This window comes from Plectropomus leopardus, chromosome 13 (genome assembly GCF_026936395.1).
Source record: "Plectropomus leopardus strain MGB_pleo_1.0 chromosome 13, ASM2693639v1, whole genome shotgun sequence".
NCBI classification, from domain to species: Eukaryota; Metazoa; Chordata; class Actinopteri; order Perciformes; family Serranidae; genus Plectropomus; species Plectropomus leopardus.
Genome location: NC_142188.1, coordinates 34,770,875 through 34,782,858, shown reverse-complemented (window position 1 = coordinate 34,782,858; position 11,984 = coordinate 34,770,875). Strand labels below are relative to the sequence as shown.

Below are 11,984 nucleotides of genomic sequence, written 5' to 3'. Positions count from 1 at the left end.
GCTTGTTCTAAATTTGTTTTGGCTGCTTCAGTTTCAGGGTTCATGGACTCAGCATGCTGGCTCACTATCACACTGTCATAGCTAACTGACATACTTGTATGGGACTGTTGTTGAAGGTATTAGATGTGCTTTCCAGCCCACTGTCATTCCGAAGTCATCATATACTGCCACTTTTGTAGTGATTTTGGTGTAAGATCATGAAGTCACTAGCCACCATTTCTCAGCTGTATGATCCGCTGATGGTCAGTGTTAGCTGATAAGGCAGCTGGACAGAGCTTTTTGCATCCACATGATACGTCGCTGAATGGCATCAGGTTGAAATGCTGCTGATAACGACATAATCTAAACAGCATGAAGGTCCTGATAGGGTGGGAGGGAGGGGCGGTGGATGAATCCAACAAACCCCAGACTTTTATTCTGGTGTTCCCTTTTTTGTCTGAATGTGTTTTTTTCTGCACCTTACCATATGCCCTTTTTGCCTCATCCTAACCATTGTTGCCTTTGTTATATAATCCTGAACATGGTTTTGTTAACATCCTGGCGTTGGTTGCCGTGTGCTTTTTAAGTACTTTTGTAGCTTTTGTTGACATCCCAGCGTTGGTAGTGGTATTTTGGAGCAGCAACAGCAAATGCAGGAGGAGCATACTGACAAAGCAGTAATATGTGACGACTTGGGCTGAGAATGTGTTGGCTTTTCCCACCAGTCAGAGTTGTTATATCTGCTGTTAAAAAAGGTCTGTTGAATGTCTGAGAATGTATGAAGAAAACTGAAAGGTGTGAACTTTTAGAACATCCTCACATTGACTTTGTGTGTAATCTTGCTACGCGAAATGGTCTCATCACATTCGGTGTGAACATACCAAACCCTAGCGGCCAACCCCCTGCCTTAGGATATAATGCAAGACTACCTGACCATAAGCCCCCGGTGCCATTGTATTGACACTAGGGGCTTATGGTTGCATCAAAATATGACAAGTAGGGATGGTGTCAGTTTGGTTTAAGAGACCATGCAGTGTTGTTCCAGACAACACAGGTTTAAACCATTCCTAAACCTCATATGAAACTATGCTAATGACAGAACAGCAGCCCCATAGTCTGAAATAATTTTAGTTTTGTGTTGTGGCAGCCTCCATAAGTAAGGTTTAAAACTATTTTGGAGAACAAAACAAAAATCCTCAGGAATGAATGTTTAATTATGATTGTCACCTTGAGCACAAATTAACACTGAATTTCAGAACATATCTGAACATGAGTATTTTTTATCAACTTAAAAGCAAAATGAGGGCCAAGTGGGTTAATGTGAGGTACTGTGCAGCATCATGAATGAGACATTTTAGGATCCAACAAAATGTCTTATGGCAACATGAAATCCAAGCAAACCAAAACACAAAAAAAGCTTGTCAAAGAACAGCAGCATGTCATGAATTAGGCTCCACTGTGGTCACTCTGTCCATGTCTTCAACACTGAGTCACTCGGTGAAGTTAATGAAGTTAGCTTAATGAGCACAGATGTCTCCATTGTCAAAGCAGGTTACAGCTTTCTTCATAAACTGATGACACAATGTGACGATTGCAGCATGCCTTAACGGTGAGCAGCAACATTTTCCATCCAACAACATGAGTTTTACACTGTGCCTCAGATTAGAAGACACACAAAGAGACAATACAAACACTACAGGTAATACACAGAGCCCACAATCACAAAGCACAAAGTGGCTGCCCATAAAATGTGGCAGAAGCTAAAACACGGAGCTGTTGAATTCACGCTGTGCAACTTTTACTTTTCAGAATCATTCAGGCCTGAACTTTAAAGCTTCAAATGATTACGAGGTCTTGGCTGATGCCCTCCTCCAGGACACAAGTCAAATTGACTTGACTCCACATCAGATCTCAAAAACTAGATGTAAGGCTGTCTCCCATCATGGTTGATTAATGCACCACTTGGCGCGTTATGGTTCACATATAATGTCTGTTGAATGTTTCAGTCCAAAGTCATTGATATTAGCACCACCCAGAAAAAAACCCCAGTCAATCCTGATATAAATTGCTATAGCATAGCAAAACTAACAGTTGCCAGTGATGTCTGCGGTTATTGCAACCCCTATGGTTAAATGGGACAATCATCATTTACATTGTTTAATGGTACAGTGTTGTCTTCATCCCCATTTTTGGCTGTTTACACTCACACTAAACATTCTCAATTATGTTGCAATACTTTAAAAGTCAGGGCCCTAAGGAATCATGCCATGAAAACGTATTCATCCCATTTACTTCAAATGACATGATTTTTTAACTTTAAGGTTTTTGAATATTTTCCATGAGTATGGAATACAATCAATCATGAAAACCCTCTTTTTTAAATTTAAAGTTATGGTACATTGTTGCTTTAAGGGAACACAACCAAAACATTACCCTCAAAAATAAAGTTTTTTAAATCTTTTTTTGATATAAAAACCATTTCAAACTTTTTGAAACTTTTTTTTTTTTTTTTACTAACTAGCATCATTGTGTGTACCATAGAGGGTTATGTTTGAGGCACTAGAGGGCTGTTGGTGGTGTATCCATGATGGAACGGGTTAATTCTGTGGGGAGCATGACACACACAGCAAAGCTCATGGCAAACTACTTGAATTTTGCAGTTTTTTGTGTGTATAAACTAAAGTTTAGAAATAATTGTAGGAATGAAGGAACCGAATACAAATTATAAGGAACTATGGGGACCATGCTTATCTGATGCTTATTTATTTCAATCTTCATTTTTGAGTTAAATCCAGGGGAAAGTTTCAGACCAGAAATCCAGATGTTACCACAATTGTTAAGAATCATCTTTGGTGATCTGTGGAAAATGATAATGTATTATTTGCATTCAGTTTATAAATTATTCCTGTGTGTAAAAATATGTTGAGCGCATAATTTGATCATGTGTTGCATGTAATGCAATAAATAATGTTTTAGGTTGTATCCTCACTGTGCCAATTTATTTCGCACCCTTCCCTAAACTAGTTAGATTTATAGGTTATCCTCCCTTACTGGCTTCTCACCCTCACTGTCAGAGCTGGAGGCCCTGCCGTCAATAACAGGCCAAGATAACCTGACTGATGTTGGATTTTTGAGACCAATAGAGAGATCAATATTTGGCACTAAAAAATACAAAAATAATATATTGGTGTTTACATTTTGAAGATAAACACGAAATGTTAAAAAATAATACAAACAAACACTTTTGAAACTGATCCCTTACTTTTTTATTCTTTCTTCATGACCAGCATAATCAGCAAAGTATTTTACAGTGTAGGAATAAAAAAAGCACTTGTAAGGAGGATTATGGTTTTCACTTAGGCTTGTTATTAGAATATGTAATCTGTGCAATTACATTTTTCATTAAAAAAATCATGGTGTAGCATGTCAGGCTCTGAATACATTCAAAGGCAGTAAAGTTAAAAAGGGGAAAGAAAGAAGAATAAGAAATATAAGGGTTCATACTACTGATCTAATAGAATACAATATCTGTATACAGTTATATTTGCATCTGATCCTACTTTACTGCCTTCTGTCACTGACAGGGCGCCACAGAAATATTATCTCAAATGTAATATACAGCAGTTAATTATTAGTTATAATAGATTATATGCAAAAAGTATTAATGTTACGTGGTCAGCATTTTTTTTTTTTGAGATTATAAGCAGGTTTACATTTTTATTACTTATTTTTCAGATGCAGTTATTCTGTTATGCACAGCTAAAACAGAATCAGTTTCCACAGGAGCTGTACCAAACTTCATGTCATCTGGACATTATTTATTGACATATCAAAGTGCTTGGATGGACTGATGGACCAACATTTCCATCCTATCAAAAATTGAACAAAAAAACCCCAAAACAATCTAAACTCTGGTGACAGCCCTACATCCTATCCTTTAAGTCTGCATGTGCATAAGTACAATATGAGCACATGACCAAACATTCAAAGTGCAGACTTTTAACAGCTTTCTGTCACTTGTGTATGTGCAGTGCTTGTCCGTGGTTGATTGTTAATACATCATCACAAAGAGGAGAGTTCAGCTAAGACCTTCCAAAAGACTAACAGAATATTTCCAGCCCCACAACTCAGTGCAGCATGGTCTCTTACAATACAACAGAACCACATAATACAATAAGTTAATAAGCATTATCCACTTCACATTATGCACAAATATCATGCATATGTTGCCACATTATTATTTTTACTTATCCAATCATATTAAAATAATGCATAGATATAAAAATCCAATACAGGAACACTATTGTATGTATTAAAATAAACAATCTGTACAAAACATTTTGCCATATATTTTTAGGATTTAACTTTTTTCCACGTATAACAGAATAGGGAGAAGTAAAAAAATAAATATCCTATATACAATCACACAAGCAATTCCAAAGTTATCGTCACTGCAAGTGGAAGCAAAAGGCAAACACATCACAGGTTAGTTCAAACAATGCTAAGAGTGAAGTTAGCATACCAGTGAGCTGTTACAAAAAACAAGAGTCAAACTGTCCTACTTACTTTATTCCAACATCCTGGTACAGGTAAGCCATCATCTCCCTGGACAAAGAAAAACAACATATAAGGTCCAAAATAATGGATAACAACAATATCATGTGCAAAGCAATAACGCATGCAAAAACAGCTTACAATTATATAAAGAAAAAAACAGTTGGTATTCTTTTTGATTTACAAAATGGCAAAAGTAATTATTTTTCACGTCCAAGTGCAGGCCCTGCTATATGAGGTATAGTTTAGAAGCAGGGTGACGATTTATGGAGCAGCTTTACCTCCCTCAAAGATGCATGAAGGAGAGAGATGGATTAAAGGCATAGAAACTTCAGCAACACTAGAATAACATATTTAAAAGACCTACGCATTTTGGTTTGGAGCCTTCATGGGGTTCATGCTTAAATCGGAAAGTTGCAATCTTTGATTATGATTTGCCGAGCCTTGTTTGAAGCTGTCGTAAATTACTCTTTTATACTCACACAGCTGTGACTGCATTACTATTTCAGTATTATCACACCAGTTAGTCACTTATTGTCACATAGAGCTAAAGAGTGCAACTGCCAGCTGAAGCATGAATTTGTCATCTGCCCGGAGGAGGACAGTCAGAAGTATGCAACACTGTTGTTCACTGAATGCACAAAAACCATGAAGATGCTGTGAAAGAAACCAAAAGAGCCTTCAGGGATTATTGTTTGAGCAGCGGGGGAACCCTCTGTGTAAGATAAAAAATTGCTGTTGCTGCCCAATCCAGCGGCCTAGTTTCTCCAAAGAGACAAACTACACCAACCATCTGTGTTAGCAATGTAACTTCAGCTGGCTTTATGTTTTCATTTTTATGAAATATCCTTTTATACTATCATCCTGACTTTTCTCGGGTTTGAATTTTTTTTTTTTTTTTTCCAGTGTCAGTATATTGTACCTTTGAGGGGTGAGGTAAGCTTCCACTAAATTTTTCATAAGTGTTTCAGCTAAATTATTCAGCCAATTTTAATTAAGTTAAGGGGCTAATTGCAAGCCAAACCAACCAGGTTGTACAAGATAACAGTTTTGTAAAAGCAATAAGCTCAGGGTATTTTTGGCACCCTGCTCTGCGCAGTGCCTTACAACTTCCCTCAGCTGTTTGAAAATCACTGTAAACCACTGCTTCAATAGACTTATTGCTTCATTTTATATCTGCGTATGCATCATAGGTCTACACATGAGTCAGAGTTTTGAAAGTTGAAATGTATATTCAACATAGGTTCCACCTGAGTGTTACTTTTCAAGAACTCAATACTCAATATATTAGAATCAGCTACAATCTAGGGAAGGTAATATCCTAAGAAATGTAAAAAAAATTAGGGGTGCTGTAGATTGGATTTAGTCCATAAATTGATTTCTTACAAGAACGGGTACCACTATATAACATACTGACATAAAACACTGATGAATGCAAGTTGCCTCTCATGGTCAGGTCAAACAGCTTAATCCTCTTCTGATCAAAACATATGTTGGTTGGCAGAGGAAACAGTTCTATCAGGAGCTACAGTGTGCTACTCTGCAGATGGATGCTGCTCTTTGATGAGACTGTATTAGAACAGTAATTAGTTTGTCCAGTCATTTGTCCATCTTTCACATCATCTCTGTTTATATTCATTAACTAAAAGTGCAATACATTTTACCATAGTTCTTAATCTTACAGCTGTAGTTTTAGTTTTTTTTCTCATGAAAAGGTGGTCAAACATAATTTTTCAAAATACTTTTTGCTGACAAAATCAAAACTATGTAGCATGTTCTGCTAATGGATCAGAATTACAATTTGTGGAAACCACATGATACATCCATCAGTTTGAATGAGACCTCTGTCAGATTTTGGGTAAATTTAGGATGAATAGGTGACTATGGCACGATGATTTGTTCTTACTTGCAATTACAAAGGGTTATACATTTGCTATGGCTCTGTTCTGAGCTGCTGACTGACCCTCTCAGTCATGTTAGTGTGGTACAGTCATTTGCCACAACAAAGTGACAGAATACAATCTTAATATCACAGATTATCAAATTATTGTTTAGAGTACTGGGTTTCTACATTAAGGAACATTAAGGGTATAATTAAAGGAATCCTTTGCAGTGGTTAAAATTAGGGATGCGTGATACTGGATTATTTTGCAGATATCCAATATGCCAATATATAACAACTTCGCTGATATCCAGTACTGATATTGATATATCCACTTTTTTTCCCACCTAATTTTAGTGATCATCAAGTCTCTTCTGTAGTGGAATTAACATCATATTATACATACTCTTATGATGGCCCACCATGCAGCAGATGGAGACATGAAATACAATGCTTTTCACTGTATGTCATTCAGCAGTCATTCAGCAATATTTCAACTGAGGTGATGTTTTTGCATGTTCACTTCGTCAAAAAACAAATAAATATTTGGTTGTGATATCGGTAGAAATCAGCACATTGGCAGATACTAATAATTTCATTGTAAAGCCAATATTGTCCGATGACATGCCAATATTATTGTGCATCGCTGGTTAAAATTATCTCCAGAAACAGTGGAACACCGACATGACAACTCAATACATCATCTAAAACTGAGAATCAGTAAATTTTAATATAAATACAATTAACAAATCAGACTACAATTGAAAAGATTAACAGTTCCTAATAACTTAAAATTTGCCGCAAGAGATTCTGGGGAAGACCCAGGACACGCTGGAGAGACTATGTCTCACAGCTGGCCTGGGAACGCCTTGGGGTCCCCCGGGAAGAGCTGGTCGAAGTGGCCGGGGAGAGGGAAGTCTGGGCTTCCCTGCTTAGGCTGCTGCCCACGCGACCCGACCCCAGATAAGCGGAAGAAAATGGATGGATTGATGGATGGGCGCAAGAGATTGGACTATGACACAGCAGTGTTACTTAATGGCCCACAGCAAGAGGGTGGTGATGCTGGACCAGCACCAGCTGAAGACTTGCAGAGTATCAGACCAATTGGGAAATCATTTTTATTATGTTTATCCTTGCCACCAAAGATAATTAGTGTCATTTTAAGAGAGGGGACATGATTTCATTTATTTAAGTAATAATGCTGAGGATCGAAGCTTATATTTACAAAGACATGTTGAAGTATAAGACATAACTTATCAGTGAAGATAAAATTTAGAAAAGACTCCTTCCAGGACTTTCCAACACCCAACCCAACCCTACGGCATTTTGCAAACTCAGTTTTTGCTTTAAAATTGGAGATGTCATGAGAACTGCGCATGCATAGCAAGATGCATGTTGGACCAAGAGGCAGATTAGGGGAAGTGACATGACTCGCTGCCCCTCAAAAAAACTGTCAACACCTGATTGAAATTTTTGTTTATTCTAGACACCCTGTTTTGATTAAATGACTCATCAGCTTTTCCAAACACAATCCAAAGCAGTGCCAGCAACTTCTGAAAATACCTGGAACTTGTATTTAGTATAATTTCTACAAAATTCTAAAACATCACCCACAAATCGGGCAGGAACAGTGGAAATGGAAGCAGAAACGATAGCATATAATGATGATTTACATGCAAATACCAGGAGTTTGACCGAGTAAATTCATCTCGTTCCATCCTTGTTTTCACTGCCTGTGGTATTCTGATGCCTTGAAGGTGGAAAAAAAGGTGCTCCATGCAAGAGATGGTGTAAGAAACAAAGTATTATGAAGAAAGACTCTTGCATACGTAAACAACGATTTCAAGGCTATACCGGACGGTGTGTAAGATTTAGGGGGATATATTGTCAGAAACAAAATGAAATATAATAAGTATTGTTTTCTTAAGAGTGTAGTCACCTGAAAATATATATCACTGTGTTTCTGTTACCTTAGAATGAGCCCTTTATATCTACATACAGCAGCTCCATTTAAAGAGATCATGTTCCACTGTCATATTTTTTCAGTAGTCCAGAGCGGACAAACCAAACACAAGGTCTAAATTGGACATTTTCGTTTTCATGTTGGCCACTGTAGTTAGAAGTTTGAAATATTTTCAACTATGAAAGTGCTTTATTCAGTGTTAGTGGTTTACCTGACCTTGTGGATAATTTGGCTAAAAACCTCCTGAATATCTGGATCAGATAAAGGGGAGAGCATTCATTAAGTTATCAAAAAAAAATAGGTGGGTGCACATTAGCAGGGACTAGGCAAGCAGGCCATCTGCAACATGCCGAACAAGGTAGGAAAACACTGATTTGTTATGTGAAAATGCTTTATTCAGTGTTTTAACCAGCTGATCTGTTTTTTTTTTTGTTTTTTTTGTAGAGGAGGAGACATCCATGAATAATTCGTCTCCTGCTGAAACCCTCCTGAACAATGAACACCAATAGAATTCTGGTTGTAATCCTCACTGCTAGCTGCCACTACATCCCCTTAAATCTGACACACTACACCTTTGAATTTAAGCTAATATCTGGTTATGTAATTGGTGATATTAGTCACAATCATATGTCTGTATGTGAAGTTCAGATATATAGTTTTAGTAGTTTTGATGAAAAGGTTGAGCTAATGAGCTTTTGTTAACAGAGGGAAGAGGCTGTACATGTTAGTGCTTCACAGGGTCAGTTGGAAAAGTTCTGGCTTATTATGAGGTGAGTCAACTTTAACATGTAGATTTAAACTTCCATGAAAACATGCATGTTTGTGTGAATTTTCAGTGCAGCATCTAAGTGGCCATAGTCAGAGGTTTGGTTAGGGATAACTAGAGGCATGCTGCGGAAAATGAAGGGAAAGAAAGAGCACCATACCACAGGGCAAGGGGCATCCAGCCCGTCCAGGCCTGGCAAGCCCGGTTCACCTTTCTCTCCTTTAAAGCCTCGGAAACCCTGTTTGTGAAATCAACCATTTAAAAACCAGTTTTGCAGCTCGTGTGTAGCAGAGGACCATTTGTCCTCCACTACTAGGATGCAAGAGGATCTCCACTCCTGTCCACTGGGTGAATGGATGCAGGTTTCCTAAACATGCAGGCAACCTGTGACCGGCAGGAACTGGGCTCACTGTGATGAAAACACTGTTTCTTTAAAAATAAAGTAGAGGCTAGTTCTCAGTGGAAATGGGTCTGATTTAGAGTTCTGCTACCAACACAAACCCCAAGAGTCTCAACAAAGTGTTGGGTTTCAGATCAGGTTTTATCAATTTTGTTGCATAATTATAGGGTTGGACTATTACATGAGGTGTACTCAGGACACCACCTGGACACCTGGCAGGTTTGACAGGGGAAGACCCTTGGACAGACTCTGTGGACATTGCTGAGCAGAAGGATACCTTGCCAACCTTGCTTAGCCTGTGTTAACCTAGGTTATGTTCAGTAGTGGATGAAATAAAGCAAAATGGTTTCAGATTTAGCACAGGGCTGACATCTGGAGGTACCCATTGCATTTATTTGGGCCAGAACATTTTCAGGGTTGCAGAACTGCAGGGTGAAAGTTTTGGTTTCCTTATGATATTCATTGGCAGTGGCTGCCTGGTTCCTGTCTGTCTCATTCCTGGAAAAAAGAGCTTCCTCAGGCAGAGTTGTGGTCTGTGGTCCATCCAAGCCATTTTTCAAATGCACACTATAATCTCTCATTAAAACTTTTTTAATGGAAAAATACCTCTTATTTAGGATCTCATCAATTCACAAATCTTCCCATGTCTTTGACAGATTGCAGTGGACCAAACCCTCTCTGAGGTTGGTTAGATTGACTGGAAACCAGAGCCAAAAGGAAACTGACTACTGAATACAAAAGGAAGGGAAGGAAAAAGGATGATCTATGGGATTATGTTGTATTCTAAGCCAGTGCTCCTTCCTTTTGCCTCGTGGTTACACATCAGACTACTGACATACCAACGGACAGGGGGCATCTAATCCAGGTGCTCCTTGGTCTCCCTTATCCCCTTTGGCCCCCCTGTTGCCTTTCTTGCCCCTCTCTCCCTGCAAACAACAGCGTATTAAAAAAAAGACAAACTTTAGTACTCCGTCATTAAACAACACATGAAACAAATGTTTGTTTTTGTAAGGATTCATGTGTCAGGTATTTGTACATATGTCATTCTGACAATACAAGAAAAAATCTTATTTTACTAAGTGTCTGTTGTGTCTTTGCTATATTCAAAAAAAAAATTGTGATGTGCTATAAGAAGAAGGGGAAGGTAAGCAAAGGGAGTTAGGGAGGAGAGATTACAGCCAGTGCAGCTGGTGAGCAGGTTTAATTTTCGTTGCAGGGCCATGTAAAACTGTAGTAGAAGTAGGTTTTGGAAGACTTGTAAGAAGTGAAAAGTGAAATGAGTGAGGCATATGCTCCGATGTTTTGACTTTATAAATGATCACTTGTGTATCAAAACAGTAATATAAAAATAAACAACAGGATACATTCTAAAACTACAAGCTAAAGAATAGTGAAACGGCAGATGGACCCTGTGGGAAATGGCTGGTGGATGATTTAGAACGTTTGGCCGTTAAAACTATTCAAGTTGAGTCATTGTTACAAACTACATTAAAAATCTGATTCATTTAAAAAACAAACAAACAAAAAAAACATCAGAGGTTCAATGGCAGTGAATTGCTTTTTCCAGAATGCTTTCTGAGTAGTGAGCATTGGATTATCTTGTTCCACTTTCTCTAAGAAAGCTGCTGTACATTATTGCCACGGGATGAGGCCTTCATCCGGTTTCTGGTTTTGCCAGTCCAGTCCGGTGTATGAGCTTAAACCAGTTTGATGTTATGCAAACCAGCTGAACTGTCATTTGTCTATGAGACATTCTGGCTGTTTTAAGACAGCCTAAGTCACAACGCTAATTCCAACTCAAATTGTATTAGTAACAAACAATATTAAAGCGTGATTTAATGCTGAGCCAAGGTGGCCGGTGTCAAACATGAGAGAAATCAAATTTCAGCTGGGGGAGGGGAGGTGGCCTTGCTGTTTTTCTTGACATGTCATCATGGAGTTATTCTCTCAAAAACACTAAAACTGCAACAATATGACAACATTTTGAATCTGAAGTTGACAAAAGAGCTAATCTAACTGGTAGTAGGTGCTAATGTGAGCTGAACTTTTGTCAGACGCTGTGTTTCTATTTCTATCTGTTGCTTGCTTTGAAAGTGCTGCAGTGGACGAGGAATGGATGATTCCTGAAATTGAAATGAGGATTTATTTTTACAAAACCTCCTTTTTTCACTACAGAAACCTAAACAAATTTGCTGCTGTTTTATATCAGCTCTTAGTTTTTGTTTTTAATCCACTGTCAAATCCACTTTGAGATTTTGCTGAATGTAAAGTGCATTATAAATAAAATCTATTATTATTATTATTATTATTATTATTATTACATAGTGTCTGTTTTTGCCAAGGTAAATGACCGGTGCTAAAAACAATCTAGGCCAACGTTACTTGCTGTTGGCTGTATTGTATGTCATTTCCAGAAATTATCACAATTTAAAACGTGTCT

General features: G+C 37.9%; 1 protein-coding gene across 1 annotated transcript in view; it reads right to left on the bottom strand.

Annotated features, from left to right (window-relative positions):
* Positions 1–1,175: 1,175 nt before the first annotated feature.
* The window catches only part of LOC121954328 (uncharacterized), an 83,066-nt gene continuing 72,257 nt past the window's right edge, over positions 1,176–11,984 (bottom strand). The window contains exons 38-40 of the mRNA XM_042501753.2: positions 10,384–10,470; positions 4,546–4,584; positions 1,176–4,430 (exon numbers count right to left, since the gene is read on the bottom strand). Of these exons, the coding sequence (XP_042357687.2) occupies positions 4,428–4,430; positions 4,546–4,584; positions 10,384–10,470 (129 nt within the window). The 3' untranslated portion in view covers positions 1,176–4,427. The remainder of the gene's footprint in view (positions 4,431–4,545; positions 4,585–10,383; positions 10,471–11,984) is intronic.